The following is a 22,077-nucleotide window of genomic DNA, read 5'->3' as shown; positions in this document are numbered from 1 at the left end:
GCAGGTCAAATTGGGACTTGGCCTGCCTAATGCCTTTTGGACACGCGCGCGCGTCGGGGCAATATTAAACATATAATAAAATAAAAAAGGTCCTAGGGCCTTCACTTTTCAATATAAGACGACTTATATTGCCCCTGGAAAAACGTCTTCCCAGCAATGCATTTCTGTTCAAAAATGAAGCCGACATTAACGGGATCGGTGTATCTTGGTCTTTGTAAGCTGGCTTTCCCATGTTCTGTGCCGCAGTGAAACCGGCTAAAAGAAAAATGCGATGCGAATGGGACCCGATAACGCTGTCGCGTTCCACTCTTAACGGCGAAGCTTAAGCGTCCTCCAATTAGTTGTGATGCTCCGGGTCGCTTACGCGGCGGCCCGTTCGGCCGATGTACTCAGCGCCGTAGGACAGGGCACCGAAAGATCTGCTGACTCTTGCAAATGGTGAGCAGCTGTGGTGACGGGTCCTCCTCGCAGCGGGGTAGTGGGAGCCCTGCTGGAGAGCCCCTCCCCCTCCGTCAAAATTTTGGGGGGACGGTGGGGGGTGTTGCATAGTTGCGGCACGCGTGCCGTGTATGCCGAATACGACAGCACTCAGTTGGAAGGTTGGAACATGAATGTATTGCTTCCGCCAGGGAACGTATATGAAAGGGGAAAGGGAGGGCAAGAGAAACGATAGTAGAAGAAACCGCGCGCGCCGCCAGCGCTTGCGAGGCAGTTTGATTGTGACTGGCGTCACTTTACAACATCTCTCTTCCCTTAATACTGGAGTCGCTGTACTGGTTTTCTTTGACGTGTAGAGCGCCGCAAAGCTTGGGGTGGGCTGTCGGGTTCATCCGTGGCAGCGTTGCTCGCTGCGAGTTCCGGTTGGATTTCATGTTCTGGTATGCCCCCTTGTTCAGCTGACGGTCTGGGCGATTGTGGGTAGTCACTAGGAGTACCTGTTCTTGATGCTTGATTTACCGCTTCTTGATCTGTACCAAGCGGTGGCGGCGAATTTTCCCGCTTCCGCACCTGGTCAACATGTCGTCGTACTGATCCGGCCGGCGTTCGTATGGCAACCATCCGAGAACCTATTTTGGACTGTACAATTCCTGGCGTCCATTTCTCTCCCGTTCCGAAGTTGCGGGCGTACACGTCAGCTTCAGGTGATGACAGTTGCCAATCGTCTGGTTCGTTGGCTGGCCCTGCGTGTACAGGAGGAAAACATGTATCTAACCGGGATCGAATTTGATATCCGAAGAGCAGCTCTGACGGTGATTTTCCTGAGTGGTTAGGTGTCCTCCTGTAGTTGAAAAGCAGCCTGTTCAGCTTATCATCCAACCGCCCCTCACCAATCTTCTTGAGGCCGTCCTTAATTGTTCTGACTGCCCTTTCTGCTAGACCGTTTGACTGGGGGTGATATACGGCTGTGCGCAGATGCGTTATGTTGTTGTTCTTGACAAAAGTAGCGAACTCGTCACCGGTAAACTGCGCTCCATTATCCGAGACGATGGTTCGCGGCACGCCAAATCTGCAGAAGATACCGCGCAGGCAGTTGATAGTGCACGAAGCGTTGGCTTGTCGGAGTGGCACAGCTTCAATCCACTTGCTGTATGCATCCACGATAACGAGTATCATGTTCCCTGAAATAGGACCAGCAAAATCGACATGAACCCTTGCCCATTTTTCATCAGTAACGGGCCAGCTCTGGCGTTGCTGTAGCCGGCATGGGCAGGTTTTGAACACAGTTCTGACATGATGCTGCCACTCTTTCTATGTCGTGATCTAAACCTGGCCACCAGAATGACGATCTGGCGACCGCCTTCATAGCGGACGATCCTTGGTGCGTCTCATGCAAAAGGTATAAGACGCGACGTCGCGCCTCCGTCGGAACAACTACTCGACGGCCCCAGTACAACAACCCGTGAGCCAAAGACAGCTCCAATTTCTTGTCAAAAAATGGTGCGATATTCGTGTTGAGGCTTTTTGCGCAGGAGGGCCAACCGTTCTTAGTGAATCGCATAACTTGACTCAGAGAAGGGTCATCTGCAGTCAACTGCCTTAGCTCCTCAACCGACACAGTTCCCTCGTCGAACCCAGCCAAGGCTAGCAGATAGTCTGGTGGATCTCCTGGTAGTTTCGGCTCAGATGTACGTTGCGGCAGTCTACTAAGAGCGTCAGCGTTGAGGAGTTGCTTACCAGGACAGTATTGAAGCTGATAGCGGAATCCGCCCAGGTACAGTGCCCAGCGCTGTATTCTAGCGGCTGCCAATGCAGGAGTTGGTCGGTCCGCCTTCAGCAGGCCCAGGAGCGGCTGGTGGTCGGTGACCAACACGAATTCTCGGCCTATGAGGTAATCACGAAATTTGGACACTCCAAATACAAGAGCAAGGGCTTCTCTCTCTCAAGCTGAGAGTAGTTCTTCTCAGCCCTGGTTAACGTTCTAGAACGGAAACCAACGGGTTTATTGGTCTTTCCGAATGTATGGAAAAGCACGGCACCTATTCCGTCCTGTGAAGCGTCACACTCTAGCTTGAGGGGTTTCTCGGGATCATAGTGAGCCATCACTGCCGCTTCCCGAAGGCATTGTTTTGCATCACCAAATGCTGTTTCTTGCGCATGTCCCCAGAACCAACGCGTGTTCTCCAATAACTTGTACAGCGGTGCAAGTAAGGAAGACATGTTAGGCAGGAACTTCGAATAAAACGTAATCATGCCCAGAAACGACCGCAGCTGCTGAACATTTTGGGGGTTGGGGGCTTGCGCGATTGCTTCAACATGCTTCTCGATTGGATGCAGACCTTCACGATCGATTTTATGACCCAGATACGTCACTGCCTCTTGACGAAAGCTACATTTCTCAAGTCTGAGCTTCACTCCGTGCTCACGAAAACGCTGCAGTACTTCTCGTAACTTGCCGGCGCTGCCATGCTTTTCCGATACCAAAACGTCGTCGAGGTAAGCTTGAACACCTGTCAAACCCTGCAGAACTGTTTCTATCTTCCGCTGGAAAATAGCAGGCGCAGAAGCTATGCCGAACGGCAGTCGGTTGTAACAGAACAAACCACGGTGTGTATTAATTACGCACAACTTCCTTGTGTCCTCGTCGAGGGGAACCTGGTTATAGGCGTCTCGTAAATCCAGCGTACTGAAGCAGTCCACCCGTTCAGGCATGCGAAAATGTCACCAATGACTGGCAACGGGTACTGCTCCAGTTCACAGACGGGATTCAATGTTACCTTGAAATCGACACAGATTCTAACCGTGCCGTCTTTCTTCATGACAGGCACAATGGGGGTAGCCCACTCGGCGTGCGTTACAGGTGACAGTATTCCAAGCTTTACGAGCCTATCAATTTCTTTTGAAACTTTGTCGCGTATAGCAAACGGAAGGGAACGGGCCTTACAAAACTTCGGCGTGACTCCTTCCTTGAGCTTCAAATGGACAGGGTGCCCGTCGATTAGACCCAGCTCGGTGCTGACGACGTCTTGGAACTCTGACAGGACAGCATCCATGGCTGGGGTATGGCTGCTTCCTGGACCAGGACCTTGTTGCACTGATACGTTGAGTACCGAGGATCCTGCATCGCTGAACTTGGCAATCAAATCTCGTCCGCAGAGGCTCGGACCTGAACAGTTCAGGACTATCAAAGAACTCTTGACCTCCTTGTTGTTGTACAACACCGGCATACTCAATTTCCCCAATACTGGCAGCTCTCCAAGATAACAGGACAGTTTGATGCATGCGGGTGTTAATGGCGGCCACTGTTCACGGTTTTTCTCAAACAGCTCTCTGGACACGACACAGACGGGTGAACCGGTGTCCACAATCATGGGTACGTCAATGCACACCATGTGAAAGTACGACGAATAGGAGGGGACAGCTGACCTTTCGATGGCGCGGTTAATGTCCAAATGTGCGCATCGTCATCGTCTACATTTTCCCTTTTTACATCCGCTGTTAGTGCGAAAGCTTCTCCTTGTCTGCATTGTGAACGTGCCTTTAAGCGTCCTTTTCGCACGTCGCTTTGGCACATCTTGGCCAGATGGCCGTATCCACCGCAGCGGTAACACCTAGCTTTCGCCCAGCCGCAAGCGTTCCTGTTGTGTTTCTTGCTTCCGCAACGCCCACATTCTAACACCGACTCATCAGCATGCGCTTGGCCTGCATGAACCTTGAGCAAGGGAACAAGGTCGGCAGACATCTGCTTTGTATCCTTTTCAGCTGCTTCTGCCGATATGGCAATTGCTTCGGCCTCCCTCAACGTTAACTCCGTTTTCGCTAGTAGCTGCTTCTGCAAAGCGTTTGACCCTACTCCACAAACGATCCTGTCGCGAAGCATCCGATCTAACATGTCACCGAAATTACAGCCATCCGCAATTCGGCGAATTTCAACGATGAACTGTTGAATGGGCTCACCTTCCAACTGGCAGCGATTGAAGAACCGGAAGCTCTCCGTTATCTCATGACGCTTGGGGTCGAAGTAGTCATCCAAAACTTTGACTGCTTCCTCGTACGTCAGCGAGTTAGGCTTCCTCGGTGCAACCTGTCCTGCGAGCACTTGCACGGTGCGCGTACTTAATGCAGCTACCAGCAACGCCCTCTTCTTTCCCGAGTCACTGACGCCAGTTGTTTCGAAATAAGCTTCTGCCTTCGTGATGTAGGCCTTCCAGTCACACTGGTCGTCGTACTCTGGCAGCTGGTGATGAGCCATGGTCGGTATACTCGCGGCCGCTGTTTCCCTTGTTTCCAACTTGACTGCCTGGCTTACTTCATCCTTCCCTTCGAGGGTTCTACCTGGCCTCGTCGCCACTGTTGCATAGTTGCGGCACACGTGCCGTGTATACCGAATACGACAGCACTCAGTTGGAAGGTTGGAACATGAATGTTTATTGCTTCCGCCAGGGAACGTATATATACGAAAATGAAAGGGGGAAGGGAGGGCAAGAGAAACGATAGTAGAAGAAACCGCACGCGCCGCCAGCGCTTGCGAGGCAGTTTGAGTGTGACTGACGTCACTTTACAACAGGGGGCACGCTTTACTTTTCGTGAGACCGCCATTTCAACGTCTAATCCATCCAGGCTTGGTCCAAAGCTACGGTCAACTCCGAGGCTGAAGCTGTTTTCTGATGATGATGATGATGATGATGATGTGATGTCGGTAACGGTTGGGCTGCAGGATCGACGTCATCGCTGCCGACAACTTCGGCAGCCGAGGGATCACTCGTGGGTGAATCGCGCGTAGAAATTGTAGGTTCAGGTGCTTTAACGATGTTTAAAACCTCTTTGCAATTCGGAGCAATGATGGTAGCAGCCGAAGTCGAGGGGATATCCGCCACACCATGCGTCTCCTTTTGCTGCTGGGGAGACCAGCGAACAAAGCGTGTCGAGATCGGCCACGTCATCAATAGCACGGTCTTCCTTTTCGGTCGAGGAGGCCGGAGAACATGGCGTCTTCTCCGGCCTGCAGCCTGCAGCGTTTACCTTTGGAACTAGGCTTTCTTGGATAATTCCACCACAAATTTCTATAATTTGGTTTTGTAAATCTAGGCTTAATTAAATACGAGGCATTACTGGGGCAATCTTCCAAATGGCTCTTCTTCCACAGAGGCATACTGCCCGGTAGTCTACAACGGCGAGACAAAAGACTTTCCGGAGAGATTGCGAGAACATCAAAGTGAAGGTGATGCCCTCAAGCGAACGCGTTGCAATCCGTCGAGTCCCCACAGTGATGGCGGCGAGCGACCATTGTTTCTTTTTCTCGTCTGCTAGCCAGAAAGAGAGAAAGGCAAAGGAAGGACGGGGAGGTTAACCAGAAATTATCCCCGGTTGGCTACCCTGTACCGGGGGAGAGATAAAGGGATGTGATAGGTGAAAGAGAGAAAAATAATTATAATAAGAAAAGAAAGGAAAGAAAACCACACACACACACACACACACACGCACACGCACACGCACGCACACACACACACACACACACACACACACACACACACACACACACACACACACACGCACACGCACACGCACACACACACACACACACACACACACACACACACACACACACACACACACACACACACACAAAACAGAACTGTTGCTGTGGGCACTGTCACGCAGTCTGCGAAGGGGTTCTAGAGTTGCATAGTGTCAACGTTCCATCCTACGTCACACAGTGTAGAGTCACAATTTGTCACTGAGTCCGCTGTCTTCTAAAGAACGCAGCAGTGCTTTCAGGGCGGCTGGTGCTGTTCTTCGTGTAGGCCAGTTTTCAAGGATGTTTTCCGTTATGGGCGTTCGCCCAGTTGATTTATCGTGGCTGAGAGGGTTGCTCTCTGCGGGTTGAAACGCGGGCACTCACAAAGAAGGTGAGCGATTGTTTCGTTGCGCCAGCAGAAGTCACAAAGTGAGCTGTTGGCCATTCCGATAAAAAAGGGGTGCGCATTTGAAAGTGTTACTCCAAGCCATGGGCGGACTAGAAGTGTGCAGTCACGTCGTGGAAGGTCGGACGGAATACGGAGCTGTAAATTAGGGTGCAGGGTATGAATGCGTGCACTTGTGAAATCAGATGAATTCCATTGTACCAATATTAGGTCACGCGCAAGCGCGTAAAGTTTTTGCAGCGTTGGCTCTCGAATGAGGAATAGCAACGCAGTTGACGGCGTCATGGGCAGATCGATCGGGCAGCTGCATCCACTCGATCATTGCCATGTATGCCGCATTGACTTGGCAACCACTGATATATTATATAGTGTTCGTCGTCAACTATGCGATTTTGTACTTGTCTGATCTCTGGGAAGAGTTGCTCATGGGATCCATGGCGCAGTACTGAGTGTAAACTCTGGAGGGCTGCCTTGGAGTCACAGAAGATTTACCATGGATGGGGTGGTTCTTTCAGAATGAAATGAAGAGCCGCACGGAGGGCTACCAGTTCAGCAGCAGTCGTTGATGAGCCATGTGACATCTTTAGCTGTATTTTGACGGATCTTGCGGATCTTGCTGGAATCAACACGGCGGCAGCTGAGCTTGTAGGTGGGACTGAGCGATCGACGTAAACACGCACGCGGCCACTGTGCACCTCATGTAAAAGTCCCAATGTGGCCTGTTTCAGGGCAAATGACGGCATGTGAGCTTTCTTCGTGATTCCTGGGATGTAGAGGTGTATTTCAGGTTTGTGCAGGCAGCATAAAGGTGATAACGGTTTTGCTGCAGGCATGTAGTTCGATAGCGACGAGGTTAATTGGCAGCAATTATAAGACTGAAAGTTGTGTGTGGCCTTTCTGAAGGTAAAGAAGCAAGATGGTGAGAAGGTAGTCGGGCAACGGGCTGAATATGCTCCCTGAGAGCGTCGGTGGCTAAGAACGTTGATATTAGGTGATCTCGCGCTATGACAAACGTTGCCTATAGCACAGTGAGGCTGTATCTTGCGAAACGGAGGAACAAGGCATTATAAAGCTGCAGCGTTGATCACACCGATGTGCCCCATGGCGTTGCGCCGCAAAATTTGAGGAGGTGTGTTTTTTAGGTATGAAACGTGCGGGCGCCATGATAGGTCGCGGTCCATAATTACCCCTAAAAAGCGGTGTTTTCGTGCGTTTGCAATTGCTTCCCTATTGACACTTAGAGAGTAAGGCCTCATTGCCTTCCGAGTAAATGTAACAATTACGGCAGCATTTCTCTGAAGACAGCTCTAAATTCTGTTTTCGCAAATATAATGATGTTAACGTAGCTGCCTTTTGTAGCCTTTTTCGTACCTGCAGTCATGTTGCAGCAGACGCCCTGATTCAGATGGCGTGAGCATACATTGATACTCCAACGGTGTTGGGCAAGCTGATGACTAGGCCTGATGACTAGGCCAAAGGGCACGGAGTTGAATAGTGTCGGGCTCAACTAGCCCCCCCCCCCCTCCACCCCCACGTGTGGTACTCCACGGAATGTTTGGCGGTGAGTCGTGGCGCCATCCTCGGTCATCATGAAGAAATGTCTGTCGGTAAAATAGCTGCATAGCCACTGCAAAGTGCCGCCACCGACTCGGGCTTCAGTCAGAACCTGTATAATGGCATAATGTACTACATAATCGTAGGCGCCATTTTTGTCAAGAAAAATGCCGCAGTGAATCACAGTGAGAAAGCGTAGAAAACGCTGCCAGGCCAAAATCCAATTGGCCAGAGAAAAACAAACGCGCACCCAAGTGCTCCGCGCGGTGGTCGGGGCAACACGAGAAGAACGCATGCGCTCTGGCTGGCTCTGCAGCCCGCGGGTAGCGAGAGCAAGAAAATTGAGGAGGCTCAATGTGTCCTCGCGTCCAAGTATAAAAAATAATTAAGAACGTGGTTACCTTTGCAGCTTTGCTGGGTTTAGTGTCTTGACATGGATGCCTTGGCGCAGGTGAAAAAAAAATGTTGATGTTCTTTTGCGCGACATGATGGCACAATTGAATCAGCACAACGCTTCGTCTCGTCGGACCTGGCTGCGTGCTTTGTCAACTTGTCTGATAGTGATTTAGCTTGTCTCGTTGTGATAGTGATAGTGATAGTGTTAGTGATTTAGCTTGTCTCGTTGTATGGTGCGATGTACGACTTTAAAAAAGTCAATGCACCTTTGGCGACAGAAGTTGATGAGAACATTAAACCCATAAAGTTCCGGAATTGAAAATCAACAGCACGAACTTGAAATTATCAGTGCACCTTTCGCGTGAAAACTTTATGAGAACATTATACACATAACGTTTCGGAATTGAAATCCATGCGCTCTGTAGATTCTGCGGCCGCCATGAGATGCCGCGACGAGCCCGCTCGCCACTGAAACGCCCTTGAAACTTTTTTTTTGTGCTTGGATGGGGCTTCTTGCGTTATACGACTCAAGGCGCATGGGCCTTGCCCCGAAATCCAGCCCGAGTTCGCAATGTTGGCGCTGAAATCTATTTTCGAGTACGAAAAAGAGTTGTAGACAAAATCTAGAATGATTTCCGGCGGCAGTGGTTGTTTAGGTCGGCGGTGCATGACAGCACGAAAAAATTGCGAGGGGCTGAAGCCCCATGAGCACCCCTCCCCTGGCTACGACCCTGAAGCCGATCTTAAAATCGTAGCCAGGTTGACCACTTCCACAAGGGGGGGGGGGGGGGGCAGTGTAAGCACATTTAACGTACTATCGCGGTGGAAAGAAACGCGAACAGTGGAGCGCGTCGCCGAAGCATAACTGAAGGTATAGTGCGCGCCGTCCAGTCAACACAATTGACAAGCGCGCATGTCCGGTTTGATTGCGCTGTGCGATGGTGCACCCCCTATTTTGATTCTATTCTACTTCTCTTTTATTTGAAAATGAGAAAAGGTGACGGCGCAGTAGTGGTGACAGCGCAAACTGTACTAAGAGAAACAAAAATATCGCAGTATAGGGGTGCATCATCGCACAGCGCAATCAAACCGGACATGCGCGCCTGTCGTTGATAATGACTGGATGGCGGGCACTATACCTTAAGTTATGCTTCGGCCACGCGCTCCGGTGTTCGCGTTTCTTTCAATCGCGATAGTATTTCATCGTTCTGATTTCTACATAGTCATCATCATCCCTGCATGTGGAATAAAGGGGTCTGCTAGCGCTGCTTCTCCTGGCCGTCTTCCGTCTTTCAATATATATATATATATATATATATATATATATATATATATTGTAATGAACGGAGACAAAGACACAGCACCCGTTCACTGGGCCGCCTGTTCTCTTCTCTGCCTCGTCGTCTTCCTTCCTTTGTGCGCGCCCGCAGTCCGAGCTCTCGAGCCTAGGTGCGTCTTTTTCTTCATTACACTCGGCCACGCTGCTGAAGACATCTCTGGCGGTTGTGAGGGCGCGCTGATGCTGGAAAATCGCTGCATAGTCACCGTCGGAAGTAGTCGTCGTTGAGACCGTCCAGCGCGCAACCAGCTCCTCGGGGGGTCGGCACTGACTGTTGCGCTCTGGTCGCACGTCTCGTCGACGACCATCCTGTCGCAGTTGGGCACGTAGGGCTGGAGATCCTGCACGATGAGCAGCCGCTCTGCTCCGCCGTGGCGTGCCCCCTCGCAACGCTGCCGCAAACTGATCGACGTCCGCCGTTGCGCTCGAATCAGCCGCGACCGAAGAAAAACCGCGACCAATGCGCGACTGGTCTTTCGTCCGTCTCGTCCGCGGTCCCGCGGGTCTTGTGCGTCTATCGCGTGCGGGCAGGTCTTTGATGATAATGCCCCCCAACTCGGCCAACGGCTGCGTAGACATGGAGAGTTGTGGCTCCGACGAGTCAGGAAGCGTCTCCCTGCCATGATCCGTGGACTGGTCGGGCTCTCGGAGTGGTAGCGTCGGCGCCTCCATGCGCCCCTGCGTTGAAGTGGTCGAGAGCCGTTGCACTGAATGCCTTGGACCGAAAGTGGTCTTGGTCTCTGAAAGCGATGGTACGGTGTCGGAAGCCGCCGCAGAGTCGAGCAGCCGTGGTGGTACAAATGGCTTTCGTTCTGGGTCTACAGCGTGGCAGGTGGCGGAGCAATCTGCCAAAACCTTCCCGGTTGCAGCTACAGCGGCAAGATGCTGCGGATTCCGAGCTATGCACGGTTTTCGTCGCAGCACCTCAGCCGGCGTAGACTGGCGCGTGGAAGTAGCAGCTGTGACTTGCTGCGTGTTCAGAGGTTGTGGTGGAGCCAATGATGCTGGTTTGGGATCTGCCGCTCGGTGGTGACTCAAAGCGGGAGCGGTAGTCGCCGTGCGCTTCCCACCGTCTGCGATTGGGCCCGCGACGACACTCGGGGAGCCGGCTTCTGCGGCGGGGCAGCTTGCGGGCCTCCCTGGCGAGGCGTCGACTGGTGCGTCAAAGTGGTGCTCCTGAGGAGATCCGGTCGTAGAGCACTGCTGGCTGGGCTCGATGCAGGCATACGTGAGCGGGCCGAAAGCAGCCATCAGAGCTGCACTCCATTCAGGCCACGACCCAAGTTTAATACCTGCGTAGTTGTCCCATGCCTTGGCGGCACCGCAGAGTCGTTTCACGGCAACCAGCCATCTTGTGTGGTCTGGCCAGGCATGACGATCACCCAGGGCATTGATGTTTCGAACCCAAAGGATGACGTCGTCTTGAAAGCCGCGAAACGTCGGTATGTCCACGAACGCCGGCTGCAGGGAAGCGTGGACGGCGTTCCCAGGCAGGACGCAACCGCTGACGGATGCGAAGGCGGTCGTCATACTCTGAAGCTGTTGTGTCAGCTCGGCGATGGCGTGGACAAGGGAATTGGTATATCCCTGTCCGAGAGCCGCCGAGGAGGCTTCGACGCCATCCCCGGACGGTGCAGTGGGTACTTGCGACGGTGATAGGGTGGCGGGCTCCATACCGAAGGAAGCGTGGACGGCGTTCCTGTGAAGGAGGGACCCGGCACGCCGAGGAACCGTGCGAGGAACACTTAAGGTGGAAACACCTTAAGACAGGTTCATTGTAGACTGCGCCATTGTAATGAACGGAGACAAAGACACAGCACCCGTTCACTGGGCCGGCTGTTCTATTCTCTGCCTCGTCGTCTTCCTTCCTTTGTGCGCGCCCGCAGTACGAGCTCTCGAGCCTAGGTGCGTCTTTTTCTTCATTACAATATATATATATATATATATATGACTGGCCAATCGTGCCTTGCACGATTGGCCACTCCCGGCATGGCACGATTGGCCAGCTTTATATATCTGGCCAATCGTGCCATGCCGGGACTGGCCAATCCTACCTTACACGATTGGCCAGTCCCGTGTATAGTGTAAACCAGTATAAGATATAGAGCAAAATGAGACGGCCCGAGCGAGCACGTGACCTACGTATGCGGTGACATGAGATTTAACACCAACACGCCTTCTTCGAGCTGCCGTCGTGACTTCGTTGCTTTAATGCCCATCTTTGTCATTGCCGCATCGCAGGCCATAGCCTCCTATATTTTTTTTGATAAATATAGGAGGCTATAGCCAGGCCCTCGCCATCGTAGTGGCCATTGTGGCATCGTCATGCAGTCGTCGAGAATTCAACATCGTCATTCTGTCAGCACGATGCCGTCACCGTCGTTCCGACGTCGTCACTCTGGCGTCTGCAGCCGGTAGTGATCAAACTATCGTCCTCGTTTTCTGCGTCATTTTATTCGTGATTTTTTCGCCGCCATGCCGTCGTCGTCGTTCCGTCGTCGTAACTCGTCCATCGTCGTTACGTTACTGATAATTCATTGTCGTAAATACCTTGTCGCCATGCCGTCGTCATTGTGTTGTCGTCGTCGTTCTGTAGTCATTACGTCATCGTTCCGTCATCGTCGTCGTTCCTTCGCTGCAATAACGTCATCATCCTTCTGTCTTCGTCACTCTGGCGTCATAATTCGGTCGTCGTCAATAAATTTTCTTCATTACATCGTCATCATGCCTGCGTTATTATGCCGGTATCGTCGGTATCTCTTCATTGCCAAGCCGTTGACAACGTCCCGCCGTCTTAGCATCTGCCGTCGTTATTCCGTTTTAACGCGATAACGTTAAGGGCCCCGTGTCGCAGAAAATCCGGCGTCTGCGTCGGCTTCGGCGTTAAGCATCAGCGTCTGGCGGAAATAATCATGCCGACCCACATTATCCCGAACCACCCCGACCACACAGGCCCTCCGTGTGGCGCAAGGCGTTACTGAACAAAAATTGAATTTCTCAAAGTAAAATCCGTCATAAAAATCGTATAAAGTACGACTTATAACCACAACCTACAGGCGTGATAGCGTCGGATTGTAATTTGAATACACGTGAAAGAAGCTCGACAAGCAGCCAAGGATCTATCTATCGCGTTCCACTCTTAAAGGCGAAGCTTAAGCGTCCTCCAATTCTGATGTTGTTTGGCAGTACTTTGGCTCTAGAAAACATTGAGGGGAATGTTGAAAACCGATCCTTTACAAACTTTGGACACGCGTGCCTCGGGGCAAGAGCAAACAATTATTAAAACAATAAAAAAGGACCTAGGGCCTCCACATTTTAATATGAATGGATGGATGGAATAACTTTATGGAAAGGTCCTGCGGGCTACGGGGCGCAAGGCCCCATAGAGCGGGCAACTCCCACGTTGGGACTGGGAGTTTTAACTCCCTGGCCGCAGCGTGGGCTCGCTGATATAAGACGGCGCAAAATGTTCCTGAAAAATGTTTTCCCAGCAATGCATCTGTGTTTAAAAGTGACGCCGACTTTAAGCGAATCAGTGTAAGCTTGGTTTTTATAAGCTGGCTTTCCCGCGTTGTGTGTTGCAGTGAAGCCTACTCAAAGAAAAAATGCCCTACCTCCCCGAAGGGAATCGTGAGGAAATGCGAATGCATTTCTTGCGCCGAGAGAACACGGCGTAGTAATTTGCAGTTGGAAGGAGGAGGAGGAGAAAGACGCGCGAGAAAGAAGGCACCGCTTATCCTCGTAGCTAGGGGCGAGGATAAGCGCGCGCCCGCAGCTGTTGCTATGGGAGAGGGAGTGAGAGCGGAGAGATAACACCTGCCGGCGCGTGGACACCGACAGACGCCTGACATGTCCCGACTAAGAAATGCATTCGCATTTAAAATGTGATGCGAACGGAGCCCGATAACGCAATCGCGTTTTGCTCTTAAAGACGAAGCTTAAGCGTCCTACAATTTTTTGTTAATTTGTTATTGTCTCTCTATCGTCATATTGACGTCGACATTGAGATGTAGTCGTCAATTTGTTGTCATTTAGTCGAGTCCATGCCATCATCTTTATTATAAGGACATGCCGTCATCAAGGCAACGGGGTCATTTCATCCTTATCGTAGTGTCTTCGTTGCTTTGCATGAATCTAAATTTGCAGTTACCAAGTGAAATATCGCTTGAAAAAAAAAAAAAAACTAAGGCGACTTCGGAAGCAGGGTAACAGAGCCAGCAAAGCGTGGTTGGTCTACTGACTCCACTGTCAGGTATGATTGTGCAGGCGCATTGGCTTCCGGCGGAATAAGTAACAGCAAGTATGCCACTCACGAGTACCTGGCAAAACGCGAAGCCAAGTTCACGGGGGTGCTGGTATGGTCGAGCATTATCGCACGTGAATGCAGCGGAACGCACGTTAAAATAGGGCGACACTCCGCGACCGCGGTGACCATGGCGGCGAATACCGATATCCTGAGGATGAAGTTAACAAAACCGCAAATGTCCCACATTTCCTCTAAGTAGGAGCCCGCTCAGTGATCTAGTAGTAGTAACCGTGAGGACACGGCAGATAACGTTTTCGGATGCTTCCTTAGTCGCACTAGCAGCCTGCGTGGATATTTACCTCTCCGCCACTTCCCTCTAAAATTATCTTGAGCGCGAACCTTCGGTGGTCGCGCTCACTATCTTGCAGCAGCTCTCTGGCGCACTTGGAAACATTTTTACAGCGCAGCTTGGCACAGCAAGTCACAGACGTAGCAGTTTGGCACAACTGGCGCAGCTGTACCACACATTACGTATCTCCTGTTTCATAAAGTGGCACACGCTTTTTAAGAATTATTGTGTTGTAGCTTACTTGAAATTGTCCCGTATCATCTGCTCGCTGCATGGAGAAAGCCGGAATCTTTTCGTTCCTCCGTCCACATAGCTCATCAAGTAACCCTCGGCCCATGCGCATTCAGGATCCTTATGGATGTTGTCGTGTTCTGACCCAAGTCTGCGTGATACAGTGAGAGGTGCGTGTAATATTCATAACAGTTATAAGTTTATAGAACAGATGCTGCACGTTGATGTTGATTGGGTGATTAGATCAGTTGTCCAATTCCTATTTTAGAACGGAATACCAACTCACCCAGCCAACCATCATGCAACATATATCCCATTTTAGATTTACCCTCAGTTAGTCAACAAACTAACTAGTTTTGCATTTTTTTTTCAGAACTGAACAGGAGTAGCCATCGACAAAAGGTCGTGGCAAGGAGTCCACTACGTATACAGGATGTCCCAACTGTCATGCACCAAGATTTAAAGATAAGCAAATGCCACGTAGCTAGACAGAACCAAGGTAATGTTGTTTGCCGTAGCCTGAAGATACCCAGAATATTACTTGCATTCCACCTAATTGCATAATTTCTCTTAATTAATTACGGTATTTACTCAAAAATAGGTCTAGCACGAATATAGGTCAACCCGTATATATTGTTACGCGGATATTTACAGAAAAGAGGGTTTATTTACACTATGTACAAGGAGACTAAAAATTGGACAGCAACAGCAAAGATGGCGAACCACAGTTTCACTTCTTCCTCGTCTCGTCGGCTCTATGCAGCCGCATCTTCTTTGTCCGCAGGACAACTGGCTCATAACACTACCCTCCGGCGGCGAAAGCACCGACTCGGTGCAGGTGAACGAAGGCTACATGAAAAAAAAAAAAAAACTAGCACACGAGTTATAAAGGCTGTCCGGGGCATGATAGGGCTTGAGACGGACAACGTGTACAATGTCCATGCGGGGATGAGCAGAGTATGACGAAGGCACTAGTGGAGCGATTTCATAAGTGACATCAGTCACTTGGCGGCCCACGCGATATGGACCGGTGTACTGGAAGAGCAGTTTTTCGGATAAGCCAACACTTCGTGCTGGGGACCACAGGAGAACGAGCGATCCAGGGACAAAGTGGGTGGTCCTGTGGTGGCTGTTGTAGCGAGACTGCTGGTGGATTTGGGACTCAGAAAATCGAGTGCGAGCAACTTGACGAGCATGGTAGGCACGTGCAATAGTCTCTCGAGCATATTCTGTGGGTGGGCACCCAGAAGAAGACACCAGGGTGTCCATGGGCAATGTAGCGCATGCCCCGGTTTCCCCGACACGTAAGAACGTGCCGGGGAAACCGCCGGAGACGCAGCCTCAATCTAGCGCCGGACAAGACGCAGCAAGGTTTCGGCACCTGGCGGCTGGACGTCTTCACACGAGGAGCTAGCGGCGGTATTCAGGAGCCGAACGAATTGTTTGGAGACACGACGGCTCTTTGCTTCTTGAAAGCGTATAAGAGAAAAAACGGCGAATAACCAGTGGTCTCATGCCTGGAAGTGTTGTACGCGAATGTCAGAAAGGGTAATGCAACGTCCCAGTCGTGGTGGTCGGCAGACACATACATGGCCAACATGTCGGTAAGGGTGAGGTTCAGGCGTTCTGTCAAGCCATTCGTCTGTGGATGGTAGGCTGTAGTCAGTTTATGTTGCGTCGCGCAGGATCTTAGAATGTCATCGATCACCCTTGACAGGAACTGTCTGCCGCAGTCAGTGAGCAGTTGCCGAGGAGCTCCATGTTGGAGTATGACGTTATGCAGCAAGAAGTCTGCAACGTCGGTGGCACAGCTAGTGGGAAGTGCACGCGTAATGGCAAACCGCGTCGCATAATCTGTGACAACGGCGACCCACTTGTTTACAGAGGCGGATAGGGGGAACGGACCAAGTAAATTGAGGCCGACGCAGAGAAAAGGCTCGTACGGAATGTCCAGAGGCTGAAGATGGCCTGCAGGCGGCAGAGTCAACTTTTTTTCGGTGCTGACAAAGGTCGCATGAGCCCATGTAACGGCGCACTGAGCGGGACATCCCAGGCCAATAGAAACGGCGGCGTGCACGGTCGTATGTACGTGACACGCCAAGATGTCCCGCCGTTGGTGCGTCATGAAGATGCGCCAGGACAGTGGAACGGAGGTGAGCCGGGATGACTAACAGGTCAGGACCATCAGGGAGTAAACTGCGACGATATAACGTGTCATTTTGGAGTACAAAGAGGCAGGGATAAGGATCAGGAGTGTGGGAGTGCAAATTTTCCATGATCTTGCGTAGAGACGCGTCAAGGCGTTGTTCGGCAGCGAGGTTGAAGAGTTGAGAGTTGGAAAGAACACACGGGCTGGAGTCGCTCAGGGCAGCGTCCGGTGGATCTACGCGGTATCTGGAGAGGCAGTCGGCATCCTGGTGCAAGCGGCCAGACTTGTAAACGACGGTATACGAGTATTCTTGAAGTCGCAGTGCCCAACGACCAAGGCGACCAGTGGGATCATTGAGAGAAGACAGCCAGCATAGAGCATGGTGGTCAGTAATGACGGTGAAGGGTCGGCCGTAGAGGTAAGGGCGAAACTTGGTGATGGCCCAAACTAGAGCGAGACACTCTGTGATCGAATAGTTTTTGCGCAGCCGAGGAAAGAAGGCGACTGGCATAAGCAATAACGCAGTCCTCACCATGCTGGCGTTGGGCTAGAACTGCGCCGATTCCATGGCCACTGGCGTCTGTACGGATTTCTGTGGGCGCAGATTCGTCGAAGTGAGCCAACACTGGTGGTGGTGTCAGTATTCCAATCAACTGTGAGAATGCGGACGCTTGTGCAGGACCCCAAGAAAAAGTCGCATCTTAAGAGGTGAGGGGCCGTGCTAGTGCTGCAAAATCTTTCACAAACCGCCGAAAATAAGAACACAGGCCGAAAAAGGAACGGACGTCCTGAGTAGAGCGAGGTGTCGGAAAGTTGGCAACGGCGCTAACTTTTGCAGGGTCAGGCCGTATACCTGTAGCATCGACAAGGTGGCCAAGTACAGTGATCTCTCGGCGACCGAAGCGGTATTTGGCAGAGTTAAGTTGAATACCTGCATTTCGAAACATGCGCAGAATAGTCGAAAGTCTACTTAGATGACTGGAGAACGTAGGCGAGAAAATGACAACGTCATCGAGGTAGCACAGGTAAGCACACCACTTGAAATCACGAAGAAGGGAGTCCATCATTCTTTATTTGCACAAGCCAAATGGCTTAACTTTGAACTGGTAGACCCCATCCGGTGTTATAAAGGCAGTCTTCTCCCTGTCTTTTTCGTCAACGGCGATTTGCCAATAGCCGGACCGACGGTCTATAGAAGAAAAGTACTGTGCGCCATGCAAAGAGTCAATGGCGTCGTCAATTCGCGGCAGAGGGTACACGTCCTTTTTAGCAATCTTGTTTAGATGACGATAGTCGACGCAGAACCGCCAGGTGTTGTCCTTTTTTCTGACAAGCACCACAGGTGACGCCCAAGGACTCGTAGATGGTTCGATGATGTCCTTTGTAAGCATTTTCTCGACTTCCGTTTCAATTACGCGCCGTTCAGTCGCAGACACTCGGTAAGGACGCCCATGGACGGAACTGGCATTACCGGTGTCAATGCCATGAGTCACAACATTTGTTTGGCTGAGATGGGGCGAAGCAAAATCGAAACGTCGCTGTAAGCGGCTGAGCAAGCGACGAAGGTCGTCAGACTCAGCAGCCGAAAGGTCGGGGGCGATCATGGCGTCAAAATGTGCACGAAATGAAGTACTAGTGTCAGGGCTTCCAGAAGACGGTGGCACATCGATAGTAAGGGCAAGAGGGTTGTCAGCATCTAAAGGCGTTATGCTTCCCAGCGTGATACCTTCGGGAAGAAACTGGGGAGTGCGTCCAAAGTTCAGAATAGGGATACATGCCCGGTTCGCAGAAACAGTCACAATGGAGTGCGGGAGGGCTACATGCCTCGTTAAAATAGCGTCTAGGGAAGGAGAGATGGCGTAGTCGCCGTCACGAATGGTGGAATCTGAGGTCAGTGTGACATACGTCGCGGCGGCTGGTCGAAGGCGAACAGACTTGCCACACATAAACGCGGCTGTGACTCGGGTGGAGAGATCGGGTACAGAAGGAAGTTCCAACTAGAGAAGGCCATGGAAGAGCAGTCGATGAGGGCCGAATGGGTATACTCAGGAAGTCGTGGCCGAGGATGACTTCATGTGGACACTGGTGCAGAACGGCGAATAGAACTGAGGTCTGGTGGTTGGCGAAGCTCACACGCGCAGTGCACATCCCAACGACGCAAGATGTACCACCGTCGGATATACGAACGACAGGCGACGCCGCGGGCGTCAGAACCTTGCGGAGACGACGAGAAAGGCGAGCGCCCATAACCAATAATTGCGCCCCGAGACAGGCGCGCCGTCCACTTCTATGTCCAAAAGGTCTTGTCGGGTGGTCAGGGTCAACAGAGGATTTCCGGGTCGGTTGGCCAATGCAGCATCACCTCTGGGAGCTGCACCGGTTAGTTTTCTGAAGAGGGACGGCGAGGGTATGGCGGTGGTGAGCGACGGGCAATCGGTGAGCGAGAACGCCGGCTCTGTGGGGACGGTGAGCGGTGGTGGTATCGTGGAGTCGCAGCAGAAACATCACAGTGCGGCAGGTCATTGCGGGTATAACGAGGCGAGGAGCGACTGTCTTCCGGGCGGTAAGCGTACGCGGGACGAGGAGACGAAATCCGACGATAGCGACAATGGCGGGAAATGTGACCTACTCCATTGCAATTAAAGCATATTGGCTTGTCGTCATGTGTGCGCCACTGGTTTGGGTCTCGGTATCCAAGGTAGGTCGATTGTGGGCGTGGACGTCGAAAGAAATTGCCGACCCTAGGGCTACTTACAGAGCAGATCGGACGGATGCCTGCGTTCGCCAGCTCTTCGCGCATGACAGCTTGAATCAGAGATACTGCCGGGCGGGACTCGTCGTAAGAACGTGTGGGGGAAACCGCCGGAGACGCAGCCTCAATCTCGCGCCGGACAAGACGCAGCAAGTTTTCGGCACCTGGCGGCTGGACGTCTTCACAGGATGAGCTAGCGGCGGTATTCGGGAGCCGAACGAATTGTTGGGAGACACGACAGCTCTTTGCTTCTTGAAAGCATCGGCACTCTCTTATAATGTCGTTGACCGTCGAGCAGTCCATGAATACGAGTAAATTAAAGGCGTCGTCGGCGATGCCTTTAAGAATGTGGCTGACTTTGTCAGCTTCGGGCATCTTGTCATCGACCCGCCGACATAGTGCTAATACATCTTGAATGTACACAACCCACGGTTCAGTAGATATTTGGGCCTGGTACGAAAGTTACTTCTTGGCGGCTCGCTCACGGCCAACTGGCTTCCCAAAGGGTTCCTGCAGTTTTTGCTTGCAAGTGTCCCAACTTGTCAATTCCTCTTCGTGTGTTCGGAACCAAACACAGGCCGTTCCCTTGAGGTAATAAATGATGTTAGCCGGCATTATAGTCAGGTCCCACTGGTTGCTCTTGCTGGCGCGTTCGTATTCGATTAGCCAGTCTTCGACGTCCATGTTTTCAGTGCCCGAGAAGGTGCCAGGGTCCCGGAGTTGGGTCAAGACAATCGGTACTGTGGTAGCCGAAGCCGAAGCAGCGGGCCTCTCAGTCGACATGGTCGAAGGGCCCACAAGATTTATGCTTCGAAGTTCCGTGATGTGCTCGTGACCCCGCACCTCCACTAAGATGTTACGGGGAGATTTACAGAAAAGGGGGTTTATTTACACTATGTACAAGGAGACTAAAAGCTGGACAGCAACAACAAAGATGGTGAACCACAGTTTCATTTCTTCCTCGTCTCGTCGGCTCTATGCAGCCGCATTTTCTTTGTCCGCAGGGCAACTGGCTTGTAACAAAAGTATGCTCTCCATGAAATACAAAATATTCGAATATAGGTCTACCAAAATATTTCCAGAAACGGAAAAAATTAGAACATGACACACCTTTATTAACAATAAGCTTGGCTCGGTCAATCGATAGTCGTTGCCACAAGCCACATCCTCGTCTGGACTACCAGGAAAGATGTCTTCCACATGCACGTGAAGCCTCAGTTCTTTCTCGAGAACGTCATGACTCCCGGTTGCGTGCAACGGCGCGCTTGTTGCACGCAAAAAGTTGGTCCCGCCGCTTCCTCCAACCCCTTCAGCTTTCCATTCACGACGAACTAACGCTGAGCGGCGTAGTTGTTGGATATCTCGGCAAAAAGTACCACGTGACTCTTTAAGTCAGCGCTGTAGCTCTACCGACGTGACATCGTCTGACGGCCGCGCAACAGAAAATCACGTAGAAAGGGTCGCAAAATGACGACGCATAGGGAAAAACAACCAAACAACCAATAAGCAAGTGTGTTTCTTTAACCAGAAACATTGTTGGGCCTTATTAACTGCGCTACCACTTATGTTGAATTTTTAGTGCCCGCAAATTTCTTATTTTCATTATTTGTGCTTTGCACCACTGCGGCTTCGACGAGTGGCATCGACAGGCATACCAGGTATTGGTTTCCGGCCTTGGCCCTCGCGTCTCCGGCGGTGGCCCTGTGTTCCACAGTGGAGCTCCATTAACTCGGTAGTTTTGCTAGCTTTGATCACGAATATAGGTCGATAGCTAATTATAGGTAAAGTTTCCGAAAAAAAGGTGGACCTATATTTGAGAAAATACGGTTATCAATTTCTCAAAGATTATAACTGGATTAAGAACGCCATGAGACAATTGTAGAACAACATGAAAAACTCCCGTTACAGCTTTCTGTTGCTCAATACGTGCTACATAAAGGTCCTTTTCCGAGCGTGGAAGAAACCCGCGAATACACGCAAAATTTCCGCGCAACTGGCCGCTCGAGGCACTTAGCGTGTAGCGGAGAAACAGTTTTATATAGCACGCAATTAGCAACAGAAAACTGTATCGGGAGTTTTTCATGTTGCCTTACAATTTTTTCGTGATGTTGTTAATGTAATTACAACATTTGAGAAATTGGTTAATTAATTAGGACTAGGTATGTAATTAGCCGGAATGCAAAAAGAAATATGTGAGTATATTCAAGCGATGGCGAACAACGTTACCTTGGTTCTGTCCAGCTACTTGGAAATTGATATTTCTAGATCTTGGTGCATGAGAGTTGGGACACCCTGTATATTCTAATAAATCATTAAAAAAACATCGAACAGTACTGTCATTCATACATGCTTTCAAACCAACTGCACTTACAAGTGCCCGAGCTCGTGAGCCATTGTGTGCACTCCATTGTAAGTCGTAGCGGTGTCTTCGCCTTCACCCACACGCGATACTGTGCAAACAGCGCCCATGAATGCAATTCCTGAAAAAAAAAAGAATGAATGAGAGAATCGCTAAATGTAATGATCGGAATCGATTTCTTTGATGTTTCGTAGCTAACTTAGCTTTGAATTTTACAGTTTTCTAACCGAAGACTACAAAAAAGTGGACATGCTGCCAGGGTCTCGAGTCCGGCAGGTTTGATGCCTTCAGGTAGCACACGAGTGTTATTGGTCAGCTACCTGCTTCCTAAAAAGATCAC

The 22,077-nt window shown here is 51.0% G+C and overlaps 1 protein-coding gene across 1 annotated transcript in view; it reads right to left on the bottom strand.

The window, feature by feature from the left end:
* LOC125940430 (A disintegrin and metalloproteinase with thrombospondin motifs 17-like) overlaps window positions 1-21,856 on the bottom strand; it is a 202,978-nt gene extending 181,122 nt beyond the window's left edge. Inside the window, exons 1-2 of the mRNA XM_049656578.1 lie at window positions 21,750-21,856; window positions 14,488-14,628 (exon numbers count right to left, since the gene is read on the bottom strand). Coding sequence (XP_049512535.1) covers window positions 14,488-14,628; window positions 21,750-21,847 — 239 coding nt within the window. The 5' untranslated portion in view covers window positions 21,848-21,856. The remainder of the gene's footprint in view (window positions 1-14,487; window positions 14,629-21,749) is intronic.
* Window positions 21,857-22,077: the final 221 nt, after the last annotated feature.

The sequence above is a fragment of the Dermacentor silvarum genome, chromosome 9, assembly GCF_013339745.2.
Source record: "Dermacentor silvarum isolate Dsil-2018 chromosome 9, BIME_Dsil_1.4, whole genome shotgun sequence".
NCBI lineage: Eukaryota > Metazoa > Arthropoda > Arachnida > Ixodida > Ixodidae > Dermacentor > Dermacentor silvarum.
This window is presented reverse-complemented; position numbering and strand designations above follow the sequence as displayed.